This window comes from Molossus molossus, unplaced genomic scaffold (assembly GCF_014108415.1).
Source record: "Molossus molossus isolate mMolMol1 unplaced genomic scaffold, mMolMol1.p scaffold_m16_p_5, whole genome shotgun sequence".
NCBI lineage: Eukaryota > Metazoa > Chordata > Mammalia > Chiroptera > Molossidae > Molossus > Molossus molossus.
Genome location: NW_023425388.1, coordinates 114,122,723 through 114,134,966, shown reverse-complemented (window position 1 = coordinate 114,134,966; position 12,244 = coordinate 114,122,723). Strand labels below are relative to the sequence as shown.

Genomic DNA, 12,244 nt, shown 5'->3' with positions numbered 1-12,244 from the left:
AGTTATAAAAAGCTTTCTTAGCCTCAGAGGAATGCATTGGACACAGAGAAAATGGCTCGCTGGAAGCAAGCATGCCGTCCGTAGGTGACAGCTGACAGCAACAAAAGCAAAGTAAAATGACCTTGACAGAGCCTTAGGAAACACAGGGGTCAAATGTAAGTCCAAACTACCCAACCTATTTTGAGAACTTAGCCTTTGAAAAGATCACTGTCTTATAGCACAGTATGTCAACGTGTGTTGATAATGGTAATTTCTCAACCAAAAGTTAACTATATTCAATGTACTCAAATTTGTAGGGCAGTGTGGCTTATAATGAAAATATTTCCATGAAATATTTAAAGTGAAAGATTTTATGAAGTTTTACTTATCTGAACAATTTATTTGGGTGACCTCATTTCCCATTTTCATATAAAAAACTACTTTTGTTGATGATATTTTTCTTCTATTAGCAATGAATCCTATGTAGGAAAATGCTGTCTATTTTTAGACATTTATTCTCGTCATTTAGGACAGTATCAGGCGCTCATTCACTTCCATAACTTCCATCAGGTAAGGAGGAAGGAATCTAGGAGAAAGAGGCCCTGTGATCAAACATTCTTAGATTCCAACCCCAGTTTGGCTACTTAATATCTAACGTGACCTTGGACGGGTTAACTCTCTCTCTGATTCTCAGTTTGCTCACTTGTGCAGCGGTACCAAACATGCCCGTCAGGATTGTGGTGAGGACGGATTTAAGTGGAACACGAGATGCAGGTGGCATGCCGTGGACACCCGGTGAACATCAGTGCAGTAGATGAGTCACAGGACTGACAAGCCCTTCACCGTTTGAACATGTCTGCAGACCAGGCTTTGATGGCATGCACTTGTTCGACTCTGGTTTCTTCAATTTCTCGTGATGATGAACTGGGAACCTGCAGCACCCGCTCCCCTTGTCGGTCTGTTCTTGCCGATGGACTGACCGACCTGAGTTTGGACGCAGAACATACATGAGGTGTACTAACTAGCGTTTATTCAGCACACGAGACCGAGCACTGCTCATGAATATTGATTCCCACTAACAGCACTGACAAGCACATTATTATACACATTATACATAACTCACTGTTTGCTTGGCTTTTGACGATGATGAATCTGGGATTTCCGAGGGAACAAATTGTGACAATTTTGGAATCAGGTGGGACATGTTGCACTAAAACTCACACAAAGCGTGAGAAGGTCGGAAGTTATCATTTGTGTGGTCACTACAGATATAATTCGTTATTTTAAGCTCTAAAGAAGGCTTGTGGCGTTTGCTCTACCCACACTAACAGAAGCAGAAGAACAAGACCAAAGAGAAATGTTATGGCCCCAAAGGATGATTTGTGACATAAAGCAGTATTAATTAATCACAGGAAGCTCACATCTCAGACTATTTTTAGACGTACACATACCAAGTTTGCTCTTGTGATAAGAGCAGCAAAAGAAAATTGTGTGAGCTGAAATATGACCTTTTCACAAAGGACGTCAGGACAATGCCAGACTCTGGCTGATGGGGACTAGACGTTAAGCCCGAAGCTGACAATGAAGAACCAGGGCCAGATGTTATTTTCATGAGCCCCTCCCATAACCAGCAGCCGGACTTAGACATATTAAACCAAATTACTTTCTCTCAAATATTATTTTAGCACTCCCATAATTGCTTAATGTGTTAAAAATATTTCTGAATGTAGGTGAAAAGATAAGTAAGTATTACTGAGGCTATAACGATACGAATGGCTAGTGTTTATCCACTCTTTCCTGTGGGCTCTGGGCTCAGCATGGCATTTACACTTTATCTTTTAATCTTTACTTCAACACTTAACTGGACACCATTATCACTGCCGTTTTTACGCAGGTTAGGCAGATTTCCAAAGTCCCCACAGCTGGTGAAACACAGGCGTTGGGATTTGAAGTAGAGATCTGACCTCCCACTGTGAGCGCTTACACAACGCCTCCATCCCAAGGAGTGAAATCCCTGGACAGTGCCATGGGACCTGCGGTTTTCTTTTCTTTTTTTTTTTTTTAATCCTCACCCGAGGATATTTTTTGTACAGATAGAGTGGGAGGGAGAGAGAGGAAAGGAGAGAGAGACAGAAACATCGACGTGAAGGGACATATCGAGTGGCTGCCACCCGCACGACCAACCAGGGCCGGGGACAAACTGCAACCGAGGCACGTGCCCTTAGCGGGAACCGAACCTGGGTCTCTCCGGACCGCAGGCGGACGCTCTAACCGCTGAGCCAAACCGGCCAGGGCGGACCTGTGGTTTTCTTAGCCTACGAGGCTTGTGCAAAGTTTCCCCAGTGACCGACTCCCCTAGAAACCTGCGTCTCAATGTCAGGGGGCAGGTGAGAAGTTCAGAGAAGAGGCAAGATGAACCCAATTTTGACCACTTCAAAGTGCCCTCCTGTTGCTGTTAGAAAGGAGCACAGAAGGAGTGATAGAGGACTGTGGGCCAGGGTACAGGAGTCCATCCTTATCCACAGTTTTTTTCTCTAAGGTTTCAGTTACCTGTGGCCCATGGAGGCCCAAAAATATTAAGTGGAAAATTCCAAAAATAAATAATTCATAAATTTTAACTTGCACGCCATTCTAAGTACCCCGCTTCATCCTATTACACAGACGTGGTACCATTTTACATCATCACAGGAAGAAGGGTGACTACAGAACAGTAAGATATTTTGAGAGAGAGAGACCACCATGTATTGTTATAATTGTTCTATTTTATTATTAGTTCTTGGTAGTCTGTTAAGGGGCTTAATTTATAAATGAAACTTTATCATAAGTGTGTAGTATAAAAAACAACAACATTGTGTGTGTGTACGTGTGCACGCGCGTGTGTGTGCGCCCGCAGTGGGGAAGGATGTTTCAGGGAGGCAGAGTCATTGTTATGGTGCCTTATAAGATGATGTGACCCCCTGTCCCCGCCACTGACACACCCCTAGGACAGGGCTGCTCTAAAGCGTGATTTCAGGTTTCCACAAGATCCCAGATCACTCTGAATTGAGTCACCATGGATCAAACATGGCACCTGCTGACGAGGATCTCCCAACATCTGAGGCATACCGCTGTGTTGGAGAATAAGCTTTAAGGCACTAACTTATTCACCAGGAGGTAAAGGGAACATGTGGTGACTGCCTCTAGTTGTCCCCTGATGCACTGTGTGTGTGTGTGTGTGTGTGTGTGTGTGTGTGCGTTTGTTCGTGCATGTGCAATTGTATAAACACATGTAAGTGGTCTTTTCTTCTTCTTCTTCTTTTATTTTTTTGTTAATTTTCACCCAAGGATATTTTTTTCTGTTGATCTTTAGAGAGAGTGGAAGGGGAGAAGGGAGGGGGAGAGAGAGAAAGAAACATCGATGTGAGAGAGACACATCAATTGGTTGCCTCCTGCATGACCCCGACACAAGGCGGGGACCGAACCTGCAACCCAGGTACGTGCTCTTGACTGGGAATCAAACCTGAGACCCTCTAGTTCAAGGGCCGATGCTCTAACCTGAGCAAAACCAGCCAGGGCAATGGTGATCCTTCCTAACAGAAGTAAAGGGACCAGGCAAAGAGCCATTTTATGGTCCGAGTCAATCTTCATGAAACCCCGATGAAACCCCATTTTAAAGATGAAGAAAATGAGGTGAGAAAGTTCCATGCATTGTCAAGTTCAGCTCCGAATGTGTGGTTTAAATGGGACTGGACTCAGACAGCCTCGCTCCAGAATCCACACTCCTACCTAGCACGCTCTTCTGCTTTCTACCGTCACCAACATCTGGGCAACATCTGTAGCAGGTGTCAGCACGCCTGTCTTGGGTAAGTGATATATGGAAATGTAGAGCAGAAGGAAAATAAATGGGATGAGACATCAGAATAACTTATTTTATTAAAATACTTATTTTGTAGGACCTTGTATATACTTGGAATATAAATTTGTGTTGTACTGAGCATTATCCGATAATTAGACATTAATATGAAGTGTTGATGGTTGCTCTGTCGGTTTGATGTAGATCTTTGTGTTTGCATTTTCCACATAATCTTATGGGGCTCTTAATAAGATTTTACTTAATTGTATCATTTAAATTTTACTATTTATTAAATAGTGGTTTTCTACGTTACCTTTTATTAACAACTCTATATCTTCTAATTTTAACTTTTGATCAAAGAAAAGATAACCTAAAATACAAATATCTAATATATATATATATATATATATATATATATATATATATATATATAAAAACAGTAAAAACACAAGGTTTTTTTTAACTGCTGAATCCAAGTCGGCCCCTTTCGGCTTAGTTGAATGACTGTACTTTGTCTGTTCAGATGTTTTCCACCTGTCTGTTAGGGTTTGTTCGTATATTACATGTTATACTTTCTATTTGGTATTTTATGATTTTGCAAAAGTGCAAATAAAAAGGGAGCAAACACACTACTTTAAAATAAAATCTGTCTTAGTAATTTAATTTTCTGGAAAAAAAAATCACACACAGATGCTTTTAGCTAAATAGTGGTTTATATGTACTAATGAAGGGTGTTTAAGTAAATTGTGTCAAGCCAGCCTTGTGATGTGGTTTTATTCAGACTGGTGCTGGGTCCAACCAGATGTTTCTGTTCCTAGAACCCTCTTCTCTTACTGACTGACACCAAATACACATATAATTAATATAAAAATATAATTATCTATATAATTAGTACTTGAAGACAAGGTTTTAAAGAGTTCTTGTCTGCATAAATCTTTACATATTTATATTTCTGAATAAGGTAACTATCAAATTATGTGGCTTTCCTATAACCGTGACTAATTTGGACCAATGTCTAGAAAGCATGTCATAATTAGATCAAACTCATTTTTATAGGTAGTTTAACACTTTGGTTCTTGGTGTGGATACCAAAGATGTAGCTTGGCTTAAGACAAATGGAAAAACGCACTATATTTATGAGGATCTGAATTTAGATAATTAGACTTCTGTTTGAAGTCAGAATTGTTTCAGGCTAGGGGGGGCCTCATGGAGGACCAAAGAGGAAAGGGCTGATGTGAACTATTTGATAACATGGACGGAGATCAGCCACCTGCCCAGGTGTCTTCCGTCACAGTGATTTATTCCACTATCACACTCATAGCAAGAGACCAGTTTTTTTCTGGTCTACATTACCAAAATGTCAAGGAAAACATAATACTTCATTATTACCCTGCTGTTCAAATCAGATTACACAACACTGGCCAGCTAACATTGATTTTCGCTCGAGCTGGATACTTCAATCCGTTGATCACGGGAGTGGGAGTCAGGTCTGTGTCAACGAGGCAGTGTGAAAAGTGTGGAAACTGAGGCACACCTGCGAGAAGCCTGGCTGTGAAGGGAATCACGAGCCGCAGTCACCAGCGGGCACATAGGGTGGTGTCTTTCAGACGAAGGGACCCAGCTGTCGTCTGAACCTTGGCATAAGCAGGCGCTTCCTATTGCACTGCTGATTCCTGAGATCTCGGAGGTACGTTTATACAGTGTCTATTCTCACGTAATAGTGCAACGTATAAAAACATAGAAACGCACATATCGCTATATTACTTAAAAAGAGTTAAATGGTGATAGAAATAAACTCTGAATATATTGTCCCCATTTATTTACCTCATTTGTTGTTTTTTTCAATTTTTATTTATTTTTATCCTCACCTGAGGACATTTGTTTGCATTTATCTTCAGACAGAGCAGGAGGGAGAGAGGAGGGAAGAGAGAGAGAAACATCGACATGAGAGAGACACATTGAGTGGTTGCTACCCGCATGACCCCAACTGGGTCAGGGACAAACTGCAACCGAGGTACGTGCCCTTATTGGAACCGAACCCGGGACTCTCTGGTCCACAGGCTGATGCTCTAACCGCTGAGCCAGACCGGCCAGGGCTGACTTCATTTGTTTTGCATCCCTCTTGAAACAACACCAAGCACAGAGCCTGCCACTTTTGAAGCCATGAAGCCATGAACAAGAATGTTTTTGAACTTGTCTTACATGTCTTTCCTTAATTGCAGGGAGGTTTCTATTTACTGAGGCCATGGTGGCAAGTATCACACTGCGACCAAGTCGTGGTGACGGGGGGAGCCCGCTGTGCCGCAGCTGGAAGGTGTCTGGCTCCGGACGAAGAGCCTTTGAGCGACAGCACGGAGTCAGGTAGCAAGTGGAAGACAAGGAGCGAGTGCTTAGCAGTGTTTTGAGCGGTGAGGGTCTCAGTAAAGGGGACTTCTGGGATGACAAGGGCTGGGGGAGTTAAAATGGCACCCCTTCGTACCTCAAATCACTCCATGTTTGCAAGTATAAAAACACATTTTCCCTGGCCGGCTTGGCTCAATGGTTAGAGCGTCGGACTGTGGTCCAGAGAGACCCGGGTTCGGTTCCCGCTAAGGGCACGTACCTCGGTTGCATTTTGTCCCCGGCCCTGGTTGGGTCGTGTGGGTGGCAGCCACTCAGTGTGTCCCTTTCATGTCGATGTTTCTCTCTCTCTTCCTCTCTCTCCCTCCCACTCTATCTGAACAAAAATGAAAAAAATGTCCTCGGGTGAGGATAAGAAAACACATTTGCTCACAGGTATAACATGTGGTCTGGCGGCCACAGGAGCACCCGAGCTCTGGGTGGCTATCTGCGGGGGTGGCAGTGTGGCTCCACCCTCCACACCTGCTGTGCACACTGTCCTGTCTAGGGGCTGGCGTTGGAGTGGCAGGCGGAGGTCACTGCCATCCCGCAGAGCAGAGCACACGCAGCCTGGACGCTGAGTGGCAGGTCTGAGCTCATCACCTCTGTAGGCGGCCTCCTAGTCCGATCGCAAGTAATTCTACATCTCGTGTCACAGATATGTCTCTCATTTGTTTTCCCAGTTGAAAAACGACTTCCCTTTCGAGTTCAAGACTCGCTACACGTTGGCTCTCCAACCCGTGTGAAGACTGAATAACAGGACTTACTCATAGCGCATTTCATGTTGATCCAAGGCAAGCTGGACCGACTGGAACTCCTTTTCGCTGACCCGGAAGTCCACAGTCATGTTGCCGGCCACGTGGTGGGGGGCATCGGGGTACCAGAAGTCCAGCTGTGGGCATGAGTTCAGTGTTAGTCACGGCTGTCTTCTCGCCTGACACATATTTGTTAAGAAATGACTCTGGCCCTGGCCGGTTTGGCTCAGCGGTTAGAGCATCGGCCTGTGGTCCAGAGAGACCCAGGTTCGGTTCCCACTAAGGGCACGTACCTCGGTTGCAGTTTGTCCTCGGCCCTGGTTGGTCATGCGGGTGGCAACCACTTGATGTGTCCCTTTCATGTCGATGTTTCTCTCTCTCCCTCCCACTGAACAAAATATCGAAAAAAATATGTCCTCGGGTGAGGATAAAAAGAAGAAGTGACTCTGTGTCATACCCTCTAGGGGGGATGTGAGTTCAGAGTGGCTGTGGTATGGACCCTTCTGATACACTATGGGATTGTTGCAGGTGCATCTGAGACCTGCTGAGCACTACGCAGTGGGCAAAAACCGTCTGTGCTCTGAGTCACTCTGCCGACACTGTACCTATAAATACACCTGCACTGAGCAGCTTCTGGCTGTTTGTTTGGTTCCCCCATCTCGGGGTTGATCTGTAGTTGATTCAGCCACAGCATCAGTGTCTCCTTGGGACCATATATGCAATACGGCCCCCACTCCCCTCTCCCGTTCAAGCCTCACAACCAGATGCCCCTGTGGCCTCGGTTCCTGGCAGCTCCGTGTCCAGCGGGAGGCCCCCTGCTCAGCCCGTCGTTCTCCTGGGAGCATGCTCTCGGGCAAGTTCAAGACGGAGTTTCAGAGTGCGCCCCAGAGCGTGGGGCTGACGGGGCTCCCCTGGGTGCCGCCCGTGGCTGCGAGGTCCGGGGGCGCAGCGTCTGCTACCTGCCGGCTCCCCCTCGCCCTCTCCCTCTGGCTGGGAGTTCCCGAAATTTGGGGACTAGGCCCAGGCGGATAGCCTTCAGATGAAGACAACATCGAGAGAATTCCACTTCTTGTCGTTCTTCAAAATCACCCTCGGTTATGACACCTGGGCCGTGCGAGGACATGCCCAGTTCCCAGCCACACGCCGGCTCTGGTGCGTCTGCCTGGCCGTGTCTGAGCTGAGTCCTGCTGGACGGCTTCATGCGCCGTAATGAGACGGCTGGAGCCAACTAGTATTACTGGTCCATGTGGACCCGAAAGCGACAGACGAGCTGGATGGGAGAGATGTCGTGCTTGGAGGGAGACTTAGGGAGGCCATCTCCGGACAGAGCTTTGTCTCCCTAACGGGGTGGGGAGGAGCCCTCCTTCAGGCGCGTGGACGTGCAGCAGCATTTAGTCGGCACCAGGCACAAAGCTGGTGTGGCTGCTGAGGAGGCTCCTAAAGGACTCTGAGAAGCTCAGACTCAGTGTGGGAGGCTCCAGGTGTCATTGCCAACGTGGGAAGAGCCCAGGAGCCAGGCAGACGGGGTCAGGAGAGCTGCCGGCAGAGAAGGCTCCCTGAGCTGGGCCGTGAGGAAGACCAGCCACGCAGAGAAGGACACATTCCCCCTGAGCACAGGTGTGCAGGGCGGCCGCGGGTGAGCGGGGCTCAGGGAATCCCAGAGAAAGGGGGTGGGAGGAGGGGGCTGCAGAGGCCCACCGTCTGGCAGATGAGGGACTTGGCTGCACCAGCACCAACAGAAAATGCCTCTCCAGTGCTTATCATGGCCAGGCTGCTGTGAGCGCTCCCCAATACTAGCTCAGTCTCTGCTGGATCCAGAGAGGTTAAGTAACTTGCCTAAGGTCACACAGCTGGTGTTGGCACCTCGGAAGAACACCCTCTTTCCACAATCGACTGCCCCTCGTGGAAAAGCTTCAGGTGGAGGAATGCAAGAATGACGTTTAGGGAAACCAATCAGGGTCCGGTGTGGGAGGGACTAGGGCTTCGGATCCCAGCTCAGGGCTATTGAAAAGGTCCCCGTAAGAGGTACAGCCGACGTGAGTTTGGCAGTGGCGGGGGACTGGGAAGAAAAATGTGGGTTGGAAAGACATTTGGAAATCAGATTAGGTGGAACTTTTGATTGATCTGAAGTGGAGATAAGGGTGTGTGGGACTAGACTAAATCCCAGATTTAGCTCTGGGTTTAAATCTGGTGTATAATCTTGATTATTTAATTTACTGTCTTTGAACTTCAATTCTTCTGTTTTGAGCAGGTTAGATTATGACACAAAGTCAGCTAGAGAGTTTGAAATGGAGTCTGTAAGGGGCTGGCCCATGAACCTTTGTGCAGGGGCCACTGGACAAATGGTGAAATGGTTGTTGTCAGTCTGTTGGATTTTAAACGGCTGATCTGACTGAGAGTTTCCTCTGAAAATGGATTTGCTCTCACCCGGGCCGATTTTGCTCAGTGGTTAGAGCGTCAGCCTGCAAACCAAAGAGTCGAGGGTTCGACCCCAGTCAAGGGCACATACCTAGGTTGCAAGTTGGATCCCTGGCCCTGGTTGGGGTCTTGAGGGAGGCAACCAAATAATATGTCTCTCTCACCTCGATGTTTCTCTCTCTCTCCGTTCCTCCCTCCCTTCCCCTCTCTCTAAAAATCAATGGAAAAATATCCTCGGGTGAGGATGAATAAATGAACAAATAAATACAATAAAATGGACCTGTTCTTGGAAAGGGTCTCATCTTGAAATCGTCATCCAGGTCCGTAATGCTATCGGCTGATAATACTCTGACAGAAATGACGCACAGTGAAGATGGGTGGGAGTGAGCTCAGTGGTGTGGGCGAGGCCCTGGCAGGGACGGGGAAGAGGCCTCTTATCTCACAGTTTCGGTCAGAAAAAGCTCATTTGCAAGGCTTTTGGGAGGAAAAGTGGAAGTGGTGGTCTGGGGAAAAACAAAAACAAAGAAGTATCGGCCATTGTCTGACTTATCCAAGTGGCTCCTGACACTTCCCTCACCCTTGTCTTTGGGGTGAAACATAAAGTAGAAAAGCAGCAGTTATTAGACAGCAGAAAGAGAAGGTACGCTAGCTCCCGAAATCCGTTACCTCGTGGGTGTCGGCCAAGCCCTTCAGGACATTCGCTTGCTTCTCATCCTGGAGGTTCACGTGCAGCACCTTCTCCCTTCACAAAAGCAAACGGTGGGGAATGTGAGCTGGAGAGCACCCCCGGCCCCCCGCCCGGAGACCGCAGCGCAGCGGGCGCAGCTCACCTGTCGAAGCGGACAGGGGGAACGGCCAGCGTGGTGGCCACCAAGGCCACAGGCAGGAGGAACCGCATGGCGCTGCTTTGCGCGTCCCGGCCTCCCGCCAGCTTTATGTGTCGGCTCTTATCTGGAGGGGCAGCTGACTTCCTCTCGGGGTTCTGGTGAAATGCACCCCCTATTTTCTAGTTGGGGGTGAGAGGTAGGGCAGGAAATCTCATGTGACTCATATTCCTTTGACAATGGGGAATACCCATTTTGCGGATGGAATGGGAGCCAAATTCCTTTTTTATAAAAAAAATTTTGTTTTCCTTTATTGATTTTAGAGAAAGAGGAAGGGAGAGGGAGAGAGAGAGAGACAGAAACTCCGACGAGAGAGAACAGCGATTGGCTGCCTCCTGCATGCACCCCCGGCCCACAACCTGGGCGTGTGCCCTGACCGGGAATTGAACTGGCGACCTCTTGGTGCAGGGTCGACACTCAGCCACTGAGCCACACCGCCTGTCGGCAAATTCCTTTTTTAGCAAATAACTAGCCCAAGGTAACAGAGCTGGTATGTGCACAGGGCTGGGATTTGAACCCAGTTCTTCACTTTAAAATACTGCTCTACTGTATGTTTGGGGTGAATGATGGAAGGAATCCATTTAAATTTGCATTTGAAACCTGGGACAATTTTGGGTATCTGGCCACAGAACATAGCAGGGTGGTCCTTAAAACACATTTTTGATGCTACATTACCCCTTGAGCAAGCTGCCTAGTCATATTGGACCCTGGTTTTCTTGTCTGTAAAACAGGGACCCTAAAAGGGGCCATGAGGACTAGATGCAGCATATGCAAGGACGTGGCGGACGGCGGGTACTACAGGACATGGCTCTGCCTCCGGGTGGTCGGCAGAGTTGCCAGGATCTGCTAGCAGACTTACCCTTGGCCACGGTAGGCTGAGGACTAATGAGCATCAGTGTGTACCACACGCTACACTGAAGTGTTGACCGGTAGGGGTGAAATCTCTCTATTCGTTTCGATGTGGACTAGTTCAAAGACTTTTTTTCAGCGTAGTACCTTTGTTTTATTGGAGTTTTATTTTCTGATTCTAAAAGTAATAGATGCCCACTGAAAAGAATTTAGCAAAATATAGGGAAGCAGGAAGAAGAAAACAGACATCCCCGTGAATCCCAACACTAATATATCTCTGGAAGCCTTTTTCTGTGGGACCGGTTTTAAAACCGTGTGGAAAAGGCTTCTCCGTTTTTTCTAGGTCAAGGAGGAAGGACACTTCTACTTTATTTTGGGATCTAAGTAAATGTTTGAAGGCTCCTGATCTCTCTCGGGCGAAGACTCTGATAGATCAATCTTTGACTTCTTAATGTCTGTTGCGTATTGACTGTGGAAGGCTCCCCGTGTCTGGAACAGGGAGTAGATGGGTGATGCTTCTAAGACCTGCCACGTCTCCCCAATGTATTTAGCCTCTGTAGAATCGTAACATAGACAGAGTTCAGGAATATACTGGAGCCTTTCCTCAGAACGGGTATGCTTTCTTGGCCAGCATAGTTCAGTACACTTTTCGTCACTGCAGCAAGACTTACCAAAGGTCTTGGCAAATGCGTGGGGTGCAGTAGCTGTTGGGCATCACCCCGCTTCAGGATCAACCGTGTAAGACAATTTGTTTCCTCGGTTACGTTAGTCTCTTTAAAAGGAGGTGTGAAATTGAATGCTTGACATGGCAATCATTTCCGATCTTTCTGGATCTTTGTACTCCTAGGGTTTTTCAGTAGTTTATGTCTAACCATGGGTTAAAAGGCCACATTCATTTTTATTTTATTTATTTATTTTTTACCCTCACCTGAGGACATTTTCGAGTTTATCTTCAGATAGAGCAGGAGGGAGAGAGAGTGGAAGAGAGAGAGAGAGAAACATCGATGTGAGAGAGACACATCGACTGGTTGCCACTCTCAACCCAGACCGGGGCTGGGGACAAACTGCAACCGAGGCACGTGCCCTTAGCGGGAATCGAACCTGGGACTCTCTGGTACGTGGGCCGACACTCTAACCGCTGAGCCAAA

General features: G+C 47.1%; 1 protein-coding gene across 1 annotated transcript in view; it reads right to left on the bottom strand.

Moving 5' to 3' along the window:
- CPA3 (carboxypeptidase A3) overlaps positions 1 to 10,261 on the bottom strand; it is a 32,626-nt gene extending 22,365 nt beyond the window's left edge. The window contains exons 1-3 of the mRNA XM_036243111.1: positions 10,194 to 10,261; positions 10,030 to 10,105; positions 6,958 to 7,082 (exon numbers count right to left, since the gene is read on the bottom strand). Of these exons, the coding sequence (XP_036099004.1) occupies positions 6,958 to 7,082; positions 10,030 to 10,105; positions 10,194 to 10,261 (269 nt within the window). The remainder of the gene's footprint in view (positions 1 to 6,957; positions 7,083 to 10,029; positions 10,106 to 10,193) is intronic.
- Positions 10,262 to 12,244: the final 1,983 nt, after the last annotated feature.